Source organism: Microcaecilia unicolor, chromosome 4 (genome assembly GCF_901765095.1).
Source record: "Microcaecilia unicolor chromosome 4, aMicUni1.1, whole genome shotgun sequence".
NCBI lineage: Eukaryota > Metazoa > Chordata > Amphibia > Gymnophiona > Siphonopidae > Microcaecilia > Microcaecilia unicolor.
In genome coordinates this window covers 371565782-371581535 of record NC_044034.1, presented here as the reverse complement: position 1 = coordinate 371581535, position 15754 = coordinate 371565782, and the positions used below count along the sequence as shown (strand labels likewise).

The window sequence follows — 15754 nt, the reverse complement described above, 5'->3', positions numbered from 1 at the left end:
GTGTATAAGTACTAAAGCACTATTCCGTAATTTACATGCACTTAGGGCCTGATTCTATAAATGGCGCTCAAAATTAGGTGCTGGAAAAAATCGGCACTAAGGGGAAGATTCTATATATGGAAACAGTGGCGTAGCCACAGATGGGCCTGGGTGGGCCAGGGCCCACCCACTTAGGGCTTAGGCCCGCCCAACAGCAACACACGTTTAGTAGTAGCTGGTGGAGATCCCAAGCTCTACCAGCTGAAGACTTCCCCTTGATGGTAATGAAAACGCTATTCTCCACAATACCAGCACCTGCACATGCTCAGTTTTCAGCGCATGCCTGCTGCAGACTTCCGAGGTGGAAAGAAGCATTTTCCTGCCAGTTGAGATGTCTTTTGGTGGTGGTGGGGGAGAACATTTGGTGCCCACCCCCTTCTTGCCTAGGCCCACCCAAAATCTGTTGTCTGGCTACGCCCCTGTGCCAACTAAGCGTATTCTATAAGTGGTGCCTAGATTTAGGTGCGGTATATAGCAATGGTCTTAGATACAAATCAACTTATGCATCCAGCTTCTCTTACATAAGTACACAACTGTGGAACGCTCTGCCCACAACCTTGAAATCTATTCATAACCATCTCAACTTCAGGAAAGTACTGACAACCAACTTGTTTAAGAAGGCCTAGCCCCCTGACCCAAATTTAATTTCTACTTCCTGCGACACAGAAAAACTATGGACCGTACTGTACTTCTATCACCACCCCTTCTTTCTTTATTGATCTATGCTTATGTTTCTTCCATGTTGATTAATATATTGTGTATTTGTATTTTATTGAACCGGGGCCTGCCTCTCTGGTATTGTGTAAGCCACATTGAGCCTGCAACTAAGTGAGAAAATGTGGGATATAAATGTGTTAAATAAATACGCTTACTTGATATATCAGCACCTAACTCTACACGCTTCCATCTACACCAGCGAAAATGTGGTGTGAATCCTTACATGTAGATTTAGGCTCACTGGGCCATATTCTATAACTATGCATGTAAATTTCAAAACACCCACGAAATACCCATTTCTACACCCACAGCCACGCCCCTTTTTGCCTGCATGTGTTAAAACTTAAGAGCGCTGTATTACAGTATGTGCTTAGCAGGATGTGCATGGAAATTCTAATTATTGCCAATTAGTGCTCATTATTGCTTGTTATCAACGCTGATTAGCTTGTTAAGGCAATTAAGTTATGCGCATTGGTAATAGAATACACTTGGATTTCGGTGCAGATCTCTAGGCTTGTTATATGGAATCTGGGGTTAAGCGCTATTCTGTAAAAAGGCGCACATGGTTTATAGAATAACGCTTAAGCAGAGATCTTGTGCCTAACTTTGAGCACCAGACTTCCGCCTGCTGAACCCTGTTATAAATGCTGACGTACTTGTGCAGTATTTTACAACATTGCTTGCAAATTTTTGGAACGCTCCTGACATGCCCATGCTCCTCCCATGGCCACTCCCCTTTTGAGATATGTGCTATGGGAGTGAGGCACCTTACCTTATAAAACACAAATAAGTGCCGACATCATTAATTGGTAATTAGCTCCCAAGTAATTATGTCATTGACCTCGTTAAGCAATTCATTTGCACACGCATCTTGGGCGCCATATGTAGAATCTGGGGGTTAGTGTGTATGTGCAACTAGCATTCACGTAACTGTGTCATATTTAGCCGTCAACACCTGCCATAGTCCTGTCGTAACTGTTGACGCCAACATTTAGGCGCATCAATGCCAACTAAGGCCTAGTATTTTCTAACAACATCTTTACACACAATTGCTGTTATAGAATTGGCGCTCAGTGTGTAGCATCAGCACGCCTAAATTGTGGCGCCCATAGAGTATAATTATTCATTCGTATGGAACATTCCCAACAAATAAAACTCCCAGCAACAGGTACAGAGCAGAAGTAGAGTGACAAAAAAACATTCTGTTCAAACTCTGTGTCCCATCAGTGACAGCAACACAAAGTCCATCAATGCAAAGCTCCAAAGCTGCCGTTAGGGTTTACAGAGAGCACTGGGGAGCCCTGTCCAGCATTCATCTACATGCTAGTAGTCCCACTCATTTCCCCCAACAGAGCCCCAACCAAACAGACCTCTGACCCACCCCAGATAGTGACACGGGGGCTGGAGGTCTGGCGGACTAAAGGTTAATGTAGAACACTGCAAGTTTTGCAAGGATTAGAAAAATAAGTGCTATCCGTGACACTCAAATACATGGAAAATCAATCTTTCTTTTTTGTTCTCTCTTTATATCGTTCCAGCAAAGCTAACAAAGGGGTGTTTGTGAACTTCAGTAAGATCATCATGGCCTGGGAATAGAGTTGACCGTGGCCTCTTGGAAGCAAAGGCTTTACCTTGGATGAGAGGGGAAAGCTTACCATCTCCCTCATCGCCACGCTCAGTAGCAGTGGGCTGACAGACGCACATCCTGTAATACGTTTCAGTACAGATATATTTTTAATCTAGTTGCTTAATTTTTATAAATTCTGTCCGTCTTCCTCCTGCAAAATATAAAGAAATGTTCAGTTGAATATTTATGGAACACAAATTTGGGACCTGTAGGCTTAGACTTACTAATAATTTGTGATAATGCTCAGACCCGTCTATATCTAATTACATGTGAAACCAAAAATGAGCAGTATAGTGAAAAATTGTTCATACGTCAAGAACTAATAGCACGGAATTGAAATCGTCTGATGGAAGAAGAGAACTAAAGAACCAGATGAAACATGAGTCTAGAGTCTGTGTCTAACTATCCTGGTTACACGTAGACTATGCGCTCTGTTTTCCTCTCAGTAACGTAATATAGTGCTTTTCCTCCTGCAGGTATCCAGTGCACTCTTCTTGATTTCCATGGAGGGATGTACTGTATAGTGCTGTATGCTTTATTGAGCACGTCAATGACTCAAACCTTGTCAGTGTTGAAATGCTGCTTTAATTCAAGCTCCGTTTAAGAAGCAACTCTCTACCAACTCTGTCGAGTTTTATTACAGCCAGTAGGTAGTTACCCAAGTTTACGTCTAGAATTGTGTTTATAGTTTTCTATTATTATTCTTTTCCGTCCATAGTGTGCTATTAAGGTAGAGATGGGGGGAAGCCACTGCTGTCCTTGGGATTGGTAGCATGGAATCTTGTTACTCTTTGGGATTCTGCCAGGTACTTTGGCCACTGTTGGAAGCAGTATAGCAGGGTAGATGGACCATTGGTCTGACCCAGTATGGCTATTCTTATGTTCTTACTCCTGGGGTGGCCCAATACAGAATGCTCAGAAGCAGAATTTCTCACTCCATGCTTAGGAAGGACACCACGAGAGCAGAGGACTGTATTCCACTACGGTTGGATGTGGGAGGGGCAGTAGATATGGTGTACTTAGATTTCAGCAAAGCCTTTGACACAGTTCCGCACAGGCGACTCATAAATAAACTGAGTACTCTTGGTATGGGACCTAGATTAACTGACTGGGTTAAAAATTGGTTGAACGGAAGGAGCCAGAGGATAGTGGTAAACGGAGCTTGCTCTGAAGACAAGGATGTTATCAGTGGAGTACCGCAGGGATTGGACCTAGGGCTGGCTATTTTTAACATCTTTGTGAGTGATATTGCAGAAGGGCTGTCTGGTAAGGTTTGTCTCTGCGGATGATACCAAACTCTGCAACAGGGTGGACACCCCGGAAGGTGTGGATGATATGAGGAAAGACCTAGCGAAGCTTGAGGACTGGCAACTAAGATTTAATGCTAAAAAAATGTAGCGTCATGCACTTGGGTCACAAGAAGCCGAGGGAACGGTACAATATAGGGGGTGAAGTGCTTCTGTGTACAAAGGAAGAGCGGGACTTGGGGGTGATTGTGTCTAATGACCTTAAAGTTTCCAAACAGGCAGAAAAAGCGACAGTCATAGCCAGAAGGATGCTTGGGTATATAAGGAGAGGGATGAGAGATGACCAGCAGGAAGAAAAAGGTGATGGTGCCCTTGTATAAGTCTCTGGTGAGGCCCCATTTAGAGTACTGTGTGCAGTTCTGGAGACTGCACCTACGGAAGAATATAAACAGGATGGATTCGGTTCAGAGGGCGGCTACAAAATTGATAAGTGGTCTTGAATATAAAACATATAGGGACAGGCTAATGAACCTCAACATGTATACACTGGAAGAGAGGAGATATGATAGAGACATTGAAATATCTCAGGGGCATTAATGTACAAGAAGTGTGCCTTTTTCAAATGAAGGAAAACTCTGGAATGAAGGGGATTATGATGAACTTAAAGGGAAATAGGCGTAGGAGGAATATCACCACAGAAAGGGTGGTGGATGCGTGGAATGGCCTCTTGGTGGAGGTCGTGGAGATGACAACTGTGTCAGAATTTAAGAAAGCATGGGACAGGCATGTGGGATCCCTTAGGAAAAGGACGAGTTAGGGGTTATGGAGGATGGGCAGACTGAATGGGCCCTTTGGCCTTTATCTGCCGTCATGTTTCTCTGTTCTTCCTATGTTTCTAAGCTTGGCTTAAAATGTCAGGATACACATTAATAGGCTACCCTATAAGTGACAACCCCCTCCCCAATGCTCTTCCCTCACTGTGCATGACACCAGTGTTCCCTGATGGGGTGTGTATGTTGAGAAGCCCAAATAATCATTGCTCCACCGCTATGCTCAAGTAACTCCTGATCTTCACCTTCGGGTACACCTGTTTCTTCTCTGAACTGTGGTCTATCAGGGGGTGACGCCTCTCTGTCCTTGCTCTGTATTATCCATGCTGGCAAATATCCCGCCTTCATCAGTTGCCCACTACAATTAAAGGACATGAGAATTGTCATTACTGGGTCAGACCATAGGTCTATTTAGCTCCAAATCTTGTTTCTAACAGCAGCCAATCCTGGTCACAGGTACCTACCAGGATCCCAAGAAACAAAGATTCAAAGCTACTGACCCTCAGGGATAACAACTTAATAACAGTTTATGGACTTTACCTCCAGGAATTTGTCCAAACCTTTATTAAACTCAGCTATGTTAACTGCTTTTACCAGATCCTCTGGCAATTAATTCCAGATTTTAACTAAGCATTGAATGAAAAACTATTTTCTCCTATTGTTTTAAATACAACTATATAACTTCATTGCAATGTCCCCTAGTTCAGTGGGTCCTAAACTGGGCCCTGGAGGCAGGTTTTTGGGATATCCACAATGAATATTAATGATAGATTTGCATGCAAATATCTATCATTAATATTCATTGTGGAGATCCCGAAAACCTGACTGGCTGGAGTGCCTCCAGGATCAGGTTTGGGAACCACTGCCCTAGTATGGGTAAGGCTGTGTTAGATGGCCAATGGTATTTGAGACAAGGCATAGAAGGGTAGGATGGAGTGGGGTGGACAGATGGTGTAAAGCTGTGAAGGGACATGGGGGCACTAGGAAAGGACAAGAGTGAAGGGGATGATAAAAATGGTGGAAATAAAGGAGATGGATGAGGTGTAAAGGGACATAGAAAGCTAAGTAGGGAATAAGAGAAGAAAGGGATGGAGGCCACGAAAGAAGAAGCTTGGATTGCTGAAGATAAAAGAGCCAGAGAAAGGTGGATGAGGGCTGGGGAGGTGATTGAGTATAGTAGGTTGAAAAGTGGATTCCATGGATTGAGTGAAAGACAAGATGGAAACAGGCAGCTTTGGAAAGAGCGAGAGACAGAGGGGCAAATGGATTGACCAAGGAGGAGAGCAGATGATGAAAAGTTAGTAACATAGTAGATGGTGGCAGATAAAGACCTGTAAGGTCCATCCAGTCTGCCCAACAACATAAACACATTAAATACGGTATGAAGTGTTACATCATAAGTATACCTGTTCTTGATTTATCCTTGCCATTTTGGGGGTGTAGACTATAGAAGTCTGCCCGGCCCTGGCCTTGTTCTAAAATTTCTGAAGTTAGCGGGGATGGGACGACTTCCCTATGAAGAAAGACTAAGGAGGCTAGGGCTTTTCAGCTTGGAGACGAGACGGCTGAGGGGAGACATGATAGAGGTATATAAAATAATGAGTGGAGTGGAACAGGTGGATGTGAAGCTGTTCACATTTTCCAAAAATACTAGGACTAGGCGGCATACGATTAAACTACAGTGTAGTAAATTTAAAACAAATCGGAGAAAATATTTCTTCACCCAACATGTAATTAAACTCTGGAATTTGTTGCCGGAGAACGTGGTGAAGGTGGTTAGCTTGGCAGAGTTTAAAAAAAGGTTTGACGGTTTCCTAAAGGACAAGTCCATAAACTGCTACTAAATGGACTTGGGAAAAATCCACAATTCCGGGAATAACATGTATAGAATGTTTGTACGTTTGGGAAGCTTGCCAGGTGCTGGATTGGCCGCTGTCGTGGACAGGATGCTGGGCTCGATGGACCCTTGGAGGCTTATTTTCAAAGCACTTAGCCTCCCAAAGTTCCATAGAAACCTATGGAACTTAGCCTCCCAAAGTGCTTTGAAAATATGCCTCTTGGTCTTTTCCCAGTGTGGCATTACTTATGCACTTATGTCAAAGCACCTGAAAAGCTTCACTCTGGCTCATCCAAATCTACTCAGCCTCCACCAGGGCACAGACTGTAGAAGTCAGCCCAGCACCGGTTTTCCTACCTAATCTCCCCTAAGCATCTTCAACTGCTTGCCCTAACTGAAACCTGGCTCACCCCTGACAACTCTGCCTCAATCGCAGCTCTATGCCACGGAGGCTATCTTTTCTCCCATTCGCCCTGCCCAGCTGGCCGCGGTGGCGGCATCGGGCTACTACTTTCGCCCTCCTGCAGTTTTTAACCTCTCCCCCTACCTCAGTCTCACTGCTTCTCATCCTTTGAAGTTCACTCCATCCGTCTATTCCACCCACTGCCACTCAGAGTTGCAGTCATTTACCGCCCCCCTGATAAATCCCTCCATTCCTTCCTTACCGACTTCGATGCCTGGCTCACCGTTTTTCTCCTCATCCCCATCCCTCATTCTTGGTGACTTCAACATTCACACTGATAACCCATCCGACTCATATGTTTCTCTCACTCTTACTTCCTCCTTCAACCTCCAACTGAGCCCCACCACCCCTACTCATAAATCTGGCCACTGTCTTGATCTTGTCCTCTCTTCCACTTGCTCTCCCTCCAATTTCTGTCAAACACAACCTACTTCTTGACACATTGTCTTCCTTTGGGTTCCAGGGCTCTGTCCTCTCCTGGTTCTCCTCTTATCTCTCCCATCGTACCTTCAGAGTACACTCTCATGGCTCATCCTCCTCCCCTATCCCGCTCTCTGTTGGAGTTCCCCAGGGTTCTGTCCTTGGGCCCCTTCTTTTTTCAATCTACACCTCTTCCTTAGGCTCCCTAATCTCTTCTCATGGTTTCCACTATCATCTTTATGCTGACGACACCCAGCTTTATCTCTCCACACCAGAAATCACTGCGGAAACCCAGGCCAAAGTACTGGCCTGCTTATCCGACATTGCTGCCTGGATGTCCAACCGTCACCTGAAACTAAACATGGCCAAGACGGAACTTATTGTGTTCCCACCCAAACCCACTTCTCCTCTCCCTTCACTCTCTATCTCAATTGATAACACCCTCATCGTCCCCGTCTCATCTGCCCGCAACCTTGGTGTCATCTTCGACTCCTCCCTTTCCTTCTCTGCGCATATCCAGCAGATAGCCAAGACCTGTCGCTTCTTCCTCTATAACATTAGCAAAATTCTCCCCCTCCTCTCCGAGCACACCACTTGCACTCTCATCCACTCTCTCATTACCTCTCGCCTTGACTACTGCAACCTACTCCTCACTGGCCTCCCACTTAGCCATCTATCCCCCCTTCAGTCCATCCAGAACTCGGCCGCACGTCTTATCTTCCACCTCAACCGATATACTCATATCACCCCTCTCCTCAAGTCACTTCACTGGCTTCCGATCAGATACCGCATACAGTTCAAGCTTCTCCTACTCACCTACAAATGCACTCGATCTGCAGCCCCTCCTTACCTCTCTACTCTCATCTCCCCTTATGTCCCCACCCGTAACCTCCGCTCTCTAGACAAATTCCTCCTTTCAGTACCCTTCACCACCACCGCCAACTCTAGGCTTCGCCCTTTCTGCCTCGCTTCACCCCATGCTTGGAACAAACTCCCTGAGCCCATACGCCGGGCCCCCTCCCTACCCATCTTCAAATCATTGCTCAAAGCCCACCTCTTCAATGTCGCCTTCGGCACCTAATCACTACACCTCTTCTCAGGAAATCTTAACTACCCCAACTTGACCTTTCGTCCTTTAGATTGTAAGCTCTTCTGAGCAGGGACTGTCCTTATTTGTTAATTTGTACAGCGCTGCGTAACCCTAGTAGCGCTCTAGAAATGTTAAGTAGTAGTAGTAGTAGGATTCTATCCTTCTAAACAGGATTCGTTTGTTTGTCCCATGCATTTTTGAATTCCGTTACTGTTTTCATCTCCACCACCTCCATTCCAGGTTATCTACCACCCACTCCGTGAAAAAATACTTCCTGACATTATTCCTAAGTCTGATATGTAATAAATATGTAAGAGGAGAAATAAAGGCGACAGAGAACTGGAAGGAGGGGAAAGGTAGTGAATGGAGAGGTGAAATGTAGCCAAGAGAAGCAAAAGAAATGAATTGAGGTTGAAGGGGGGGCAGACTCGGGAATAATGCCAGGAAGTATTTTTTCAGAGAGAGGGTGGTGGATATGTGGAATGCCCTTCTGCGGGAGGTGGTAGTGATGAAAATGGTAATGGAATTCAAGCATGTGTGGGATCCTGTTTAGAAGGAATGGATCCATGGAATCTTAGCGAAGATTAGGTGGCGACGCTGGTAATTGGGAAGCGAAACCACTGCTGGGCAGACTTCTATGGTCTACGCCTTGATCGTGACTGAATAAATATGGATGGGCTGGAGTGTAAATTTTAAGGGGCTTTGACGTTAGCTTCAGAACTTAGTACAAGAACAGTACTGGGCAGACTTCTACAGTCTGTGCCCTGAGAAAGGCAAGGACAAATCAAACTCAGGTATAAAGTATCACAGACCATGTAAAATGAGTTTATCTTGTTGGGCAGACTGGATGGACCGTACAGGTCTTTTTCTGCTGTCATTTACTCTGTTACTATGAAACAAAAAGGTAAAAGATCAGTATCAGAGACAGACCAGAAATTACCCCAATTAGAAAAATAAATTTGTCCACACAGTGGTTAAAAAAAAAAAAAAAAAGAAAAATCTTGCATTTTCAGTTTTTAGTGTTTGGGAAAAAAAAATGTTAGGTTTGGGAATGTGCGTGTCTTACATTTTTGAATTTTGCATAATAAAAGAGGAAATTGTGTGGTACTGGTCAGACTTATTTCCTGGGATTTCCAGTCTTTTATTCTGTAATTTGCTATTTTGTGTCCTAAAAATAAATGTTTTTATGGGAAAGTTACTTACCTGTAGCAGGTATTCTCTGAGGACAACAGAACATGTATTCTCACACAGGGATGACATCTATCCAAAGGAGCCAGTGCGGTCGTGGCCCAGCATAATATCTCTTTAAGAGGCCTTTGGCAGCGTCTCACCGCGTATGCGTGGCTGCCCTCCTGCCCACACGTGAGCGAGGTGGGACCAGCAGTACAATACTCTAGCTGAAGGAATACAACTGTAAGGGGAGGTGGGAGGGGATGTGAGACTTCATCATTTTATGCTGCATTAAGGCCTGAAGGAAGGCAGTAGCCAGACCACCCAACAGGTCTGCATTTGGAAGAAAAATATAAACTGAAAACAGCTTCTTTTAAAAGCGGAGCAGGGCTTCCGGTGGAGCTGCCGGCCAAGATGGCCGCCGCACAGTGAGCTCCAGCTAGCAACGATCGGGGACCCCACCAAAACGCGATGAAATAGCTTCCAGAGTCGGCAGTTTAGCCTCCCCTCTCCTCCGGAAGGCGCACCAGCGCGATTGAGACCCGTAAACCCCGATTCGGGGGGGAGAAAAACGGCGAGAACAGATCGACGGCGGATCCCCGCCCACGTGAGGAATCGCGCCGAGAAAAGAGCGCCGAAATCCGCAGGCTGAGAAGCCTTCTTCTTGCAAGGCATAAGAGTAAGCAAAAGGGCTTGGCGATATCAAAGGCAGAGCGGAGGGGGAGAGGGAAGGCGAGCCGCAAGGCACGGAGGAAACATCGAGCGCAGCCCCCGAATGGCGGCCACGAAGTAGGTGGGAATATAAAAATATAAATGAAAGGAGACGCAGGCAGCTCTACAAACCGGCACAATAGCCAGCAGAATCGGCAGTCTGGACTTGGGCCTCTGTCTCAGCTAGTAAAACAGTAAATCTAAACAAAAAATTGGCAGTCTGGGCTTGGGCCAATATTTAAACTATTACAGCAGTAAGCCGCGTGACTCCCCAAAGTAGCTGGCAAAGAAAAGGGACAGACGCCATTACACTCTGCAGACAGATTACGTCGTGCTTACCCTCCAAAAGCATTTTGTATGGCGACCAGAAGTACAAAAAAAGAGCTGGAGAAGGACAAAACCAAGAGCGGAGGACCAAAAATGACGGAGAAAAACCCGCCTCCATCGCCACCAGTGAGCTCGGTTTGGGCCTCAGAAATAGTAGCAGAGGTAAGAATGGCGGTGGAGGACACCATGAGCCACAAGTTACAACAAATAATTGATAAGCTTGATGGCATGGACCAAAGGTTTACTACTTTTGCTAACGAACTTCAGGAGGTCCAACAGCGACTAGGAGACGTAGAAGATGCCTCACAGGAAACTTCTAAATCCATTGAACACCTCCAAAAAACAGTAACAATCTTAGAAGAGAAAGTGGATGATTTGGAGAACCGCTCACGTAGAAACAACCTCAGACTGATAGGTATACCCGAATCAGTACCAGATGCAGATCTGAGAGGTTTTCTGGAACCCAGGCTCACTAAGTTATTGCCAAATCAGAGCACGGCGGGGCAACTGAAGATAGAACGGGCGCATCGTTTGGGGCCGAGGAAGGAGGCAAATACCCACCCACGTGTAGTCATACTGAGACTGCTTAATTATCAACACAAGATGGAGATCCTAGCAACTCTCCGGAAAGGAGGAACGTTGGAGGTGGAGGGACAAAAGATACTATGCTTTCAAGACTACTCAACTAAAGTGTCCCTCCAACGTAAGCAATTTTCGCCCATTTGTGGGCGGCTACACAAAATGCGGATAAAATTCAGTTTATTGTATCCGGCTAAACTCAGGATTCAGCATAATGGGACAGTGAGAATCTGTGACACGGTAGAGGCCGCTCAAGAATTGGTGGACCGGATAGAGAGAGACAGCTCGGAAGCATCAAGAGACACATGAGTAAGGAATCCGAGGCTCACCAGTGGGAGAGACACTGCTGAACGACAGGGAGCAGCGAGAGACAGAAGATCTGTAACTATAATTGTGTGGTTGCCAATGTTGGACTTGATACTGTTATTTGATGTTATCTAAGGGGGGTTGTGAACATTAAGGGGGGGGGAGGCAATATGCAACATATGCAAACAGTAAGAATGGGGTCCCTGATCGGAGCACGGAGGCAGACAGCACACTTGGTGCTGTTCAGTTTGGGGGAAGGGGAGAAGACGGGAGGAGGGGGGAGGGGAGGGGGGGAGGAGGGGAGGGAGGGTATAGAGGAGAATAAGAGCTTCAGGGCAACAAGGGAAACGGGTAACATAAGAAACACACAAAGAGCTTCACGAGGAGAGCACTCTAGTGAAAAATCACAGTATCAGAGGTGGGGGGGACACTGGCTGGGATGTCCCCCCTGCACAAAGAGAGATATTCACCAGGTATTTAAAAAACGCTTGAGGATATGTGATGGTCCTTAAAGTTGTAACATGGAACGTGGGAGGCATCTCATCGCCGATTAAACGGCAGAAGATCCTTCACGCACTCCATAAGCAACAGGTATCAATAGCAATGCTTCAGGAAACACACTTAACAGCTAAAGAACACGAGAAATTATGTCGATGGTGGGTAGGATCATATTATGATTCACCAGCACTGGGGAAAAAAGCAGGGGTAATAATACTAATCAAGAAAGGGATTCATATTACTACACATAAGATCATAGCAGATAAGGAAGGAAGATATGTGTTGGCACACCTGACAATAGAGCGTCAACCAATGGTTTTGTGCAATGTATATGCTCCAAACACTTACAACAAAGCATTTTATAAAAAGCTTCTGCATCACCTAACAGGTCTGGAAGGAGTTCCACTGTTGTTAGGAGGAGATTTCAACGAAGTGGGAGACCCCAAACTAGACAGGTCACAGGGGGACAAAAGGAGGGGAGCGGGAGCAGAATCTAGAGGAATTGGACTATTGAGTGGGGTTCTTGACCTGGTGGATGTGTGGAGAACACTACATCCGTTGGAGCGAGATTACACTCACCTGTCCCGGGCGCATGCCACCATGTCGAGGATTGACTACATTTTTATCTCCCGTCCACTATTTACGAAAATCCGCAAGGCGGAAATAGGACCCATAAAAATATCAGACCACGCAATGGTAATGGCCATGTGGGAGCCCACAGAGAGTAAATCTAGTTCATACCAATGGAAGTTCCCTACAAGGCTATATAAAGATAGGAAATTTCGGGAATTTATACTAGCCAAATATAGACAGTTCCAAGACACTAATCAGGAGCATAGGACAACTCCCATATTATACTGGGACACAGCAAAGGCGGTATTAAGAGGTGAGATTATTGCATACACAAGCCACCAGAAAAAGATATGGGAGAGGGACATACAAAGGTTGGAAAAAGATATTACCCGACTGAGACGCGAGTATGGACACCACCATAATATTCTGCTGAAAGCTAAGCTTCTAGAAATGCAGCAAACACTAAATGAGAGAATACATGATAAAACACAAAAGAATCATATGTATTATAGGTATCACTTATACAAATTTGCAAATAAAAGTGGTAGGATGATGGCCAGGATGGCAAACCCAAGACAAGGAAATTACAAAATAAACGCGTTATACTCTTCGAGAGGGGTATTAGAAAATAAGGATGATTGTATAAATCGTATCATGCAAAAATATTATCAGAAGCTTTATGCTTCACCTGACCCGCCCCCAATGGACAGTGAGATATATCTAGCAGGGCAGGATCTTCCGCAGATAGACGCACAGAGCCTAACCATGCTGAATGCTCCCATGTCTGTTGAGGAGGTATTGTGGGCAATACAGCAAGCACCCCTAGGAAAGGCCCCAGGCCCTGATGGATATAGGGGAGAATTATATAAAATGATGAAGGAGGAAGTAGTAGAACCCCTTACTGCAATGTTTAACACGATAGTGCAAGAACAACGAATGCCCAAGTCATTACGAACGGCGCAGATTATAGTTCTTCCAAAGCCAGGGAGAGATGTACAAAAACCTGAATCATACAGACCTATTTCGTTATTAAATTTTGAAGCAAAATTGTTTGCAAAAGTCCTGGCAAACCGCCTGTCCCGAATACTACCAGATGTTATAGAGGACTCGCAGGTAGGATTTGTACAGGGCAGAACCATCACTAAAAATGTAAGGAAGATATTGGTAACATTGGAGGAGGTATCTACAAAGGCCACACCATCAATATTAGTCAGTTTTGACGCCGAAAAGGCGTTCGACAGGGTGGTCTGGGATTTTTTATTTGGCACGCTAGACGCGTATGGCATAAGAGGACCATTCCAGGATGCAATTAGAGCATTATATTACCTCCCACAGGCTCAGGTGTGGGTTAATGGAATTCTATCCCCTTCGTTCCCTATCCATAGGGGGACCAGGCAGGGTTGCCCCCTGTCACCCTTATTGTTTGTGTTAACGCTAGACCCACTGCTTAGAGATATCCAATGTAACCCTGATGTGCAGGGAATCAGGGTGGGTACAAAAAACTTTAAAATAGCGGCTTTCGCTGATGATTTGTTGGCACATGTGACTTCTCCTGAAACATCACTGAAGGCGCTATTAGAATGTATGGCAGAGTATGGGGACTTCTCTGGCTTTAAGCTAAACCTGGAAAAATCAGAAGCCTTATGCAGGAAGGAGGCCCAAGTGGGAGAGTGGCACCGACAGCTTCCATTGAGATGGGCAGAGGAATCCTTTCGATATTTAGGGGTGCGATTAACTATGGATACTACCACTCTGTATAGGATAAATGTTGACAAGCTGTTACAGGATACCAAAAGGGTTCTGGAGAGATGGAACCACTTGCCTTTATCACTAATAGGCAGAATAAATCTCTACAAAATGATCATATTTCCGAGATGGCTCTATATCATGCAGGTGTTGCCAATCCATATATTAGGTAAAGATTTACGGAAATTAAATAGGATGTCTAGGCAATTTGTGTGGGGGGGGAAGAAGTCTAAAATGCGATTTGAATATTTATATGATGGATGGGCTCAGGGTGGGCTAGGTTTCCCCTGTATTAAGCGATATAATCAGGCGTGCCTTTTGAGACATATCAGGGATTGGACACTTAATACACATCAACACACACCGACGAACTGGGAGCGAGCGCTATTCGACCCCTGGCATTTGAACTTTCTTCTGCAGGCAAAAACAAAGAATTTGCCAACTACTTGTAGAAGAAGTATACTGTTGCAACCACTGCGACGTGTCTGGCAGTTCCTAATGCACAGCTGGAGACAAGACCCGAATGTTAGTGATCAACTTCCAATACAGGGGAATAGGGATTTCCCCCCCGGGTTAGAGAAAGGGATAATGGCTAGATGGTCGGAAATGGGCATCACTTTATTTGAACACTTAATGAATGAAGAGGGAAACCTGCATAGCTTTCAGAGCCTGCAGCAGAGACAGGTGTTGGCCCAGAAGGACTATTATACATACAGACAATTGCATCATTACTGGCATAGTTTAGATCAGGCAGCCCTGGGCACAAAATTGGGTCAGAAGATACGTGAATTCCTGGAGGGGGATGCACATGGACAGGTATCAATATCGAGCTTACATAAGGCTCTGGTCCCGCTAGGTCCTCCCAGAACATATGAGAGGCTTAAAGACACATGGAGCAAGGACTTGGGATATGAGTTGAAGGGAATAAATTTTGCAAAACTAATCAAAGGTATACCGGGGCAGGTGGGGGGAGCAGAATTACAAGAGAGTCAATTTAGGGTTATTCATCGAGGCTACATAACACAATCCCAGGCTGCAAGGGCGGGATGGGGCTCTGATCCCCAATGCCTTAAATGTCAAAGAGAGAGGAGCACATTTTTGCATGCATTTTGGAGGTGTGATAAAATTAAAACATTTTGGAAAGCGATACAGGAATACCTAGAACAAGTATTGAGGCAAAGGGTGCACCCCTCTTGGAGAGGAGTACTCTTGAACAAAAATAATGCATATGGGATATCGGATAAAAACTTGGAGGGATTTTTATGTAAAGCATTTGCAGTGGGCAAAAAATGCATACTGAGACATTGGATGCAGGCAGACCCACCCTCTGTTTGGTTGTGGAGGAATAAGCTACATGAGCTAATGTTGTGGGAGGCAAGGGATGCATATGATAATTTGAGGAAAAGAAAGAAATTTCTTAATGTTTGGACTCATTATTTGCAAAATATATCCCACAGAGCCAGAAGTGCTATACTTAATAGATTAGGACCGATACAATGAAGTTATGAGCTCCTCGTGTAAGTGAATAAAGATTGGACAAGGTTGTACAAGAGTGTCAATAGGATGTATGAAGC

General features: G+C 45.1%; 1 protein-coding gene across 1 annotated transcript in view; it reads left to right on the top strand.

The window, feature by feature from the left end:
* The window catches only part of LOC115468163 (centrosome-associated protein 350-like), a 59330-nt gene extending 56234 nt beyond the window's left edge, over positions 1-3096 (top strand). Inside the window, exon 10 of the mRNA XM_030199707.1 lies at positions 2295-3096. Within this exon, the coding sequence (XP_030055567.1) occupies positions 2295-2352 (58 nt within the window). The 3' untranslated portion in view covers positions 2353-3096. The remainder of the gene's footprint in view (positions 1-2294) is intronic.
* Positions 3097-15754: the final 12658 nt, after the last annotated feature.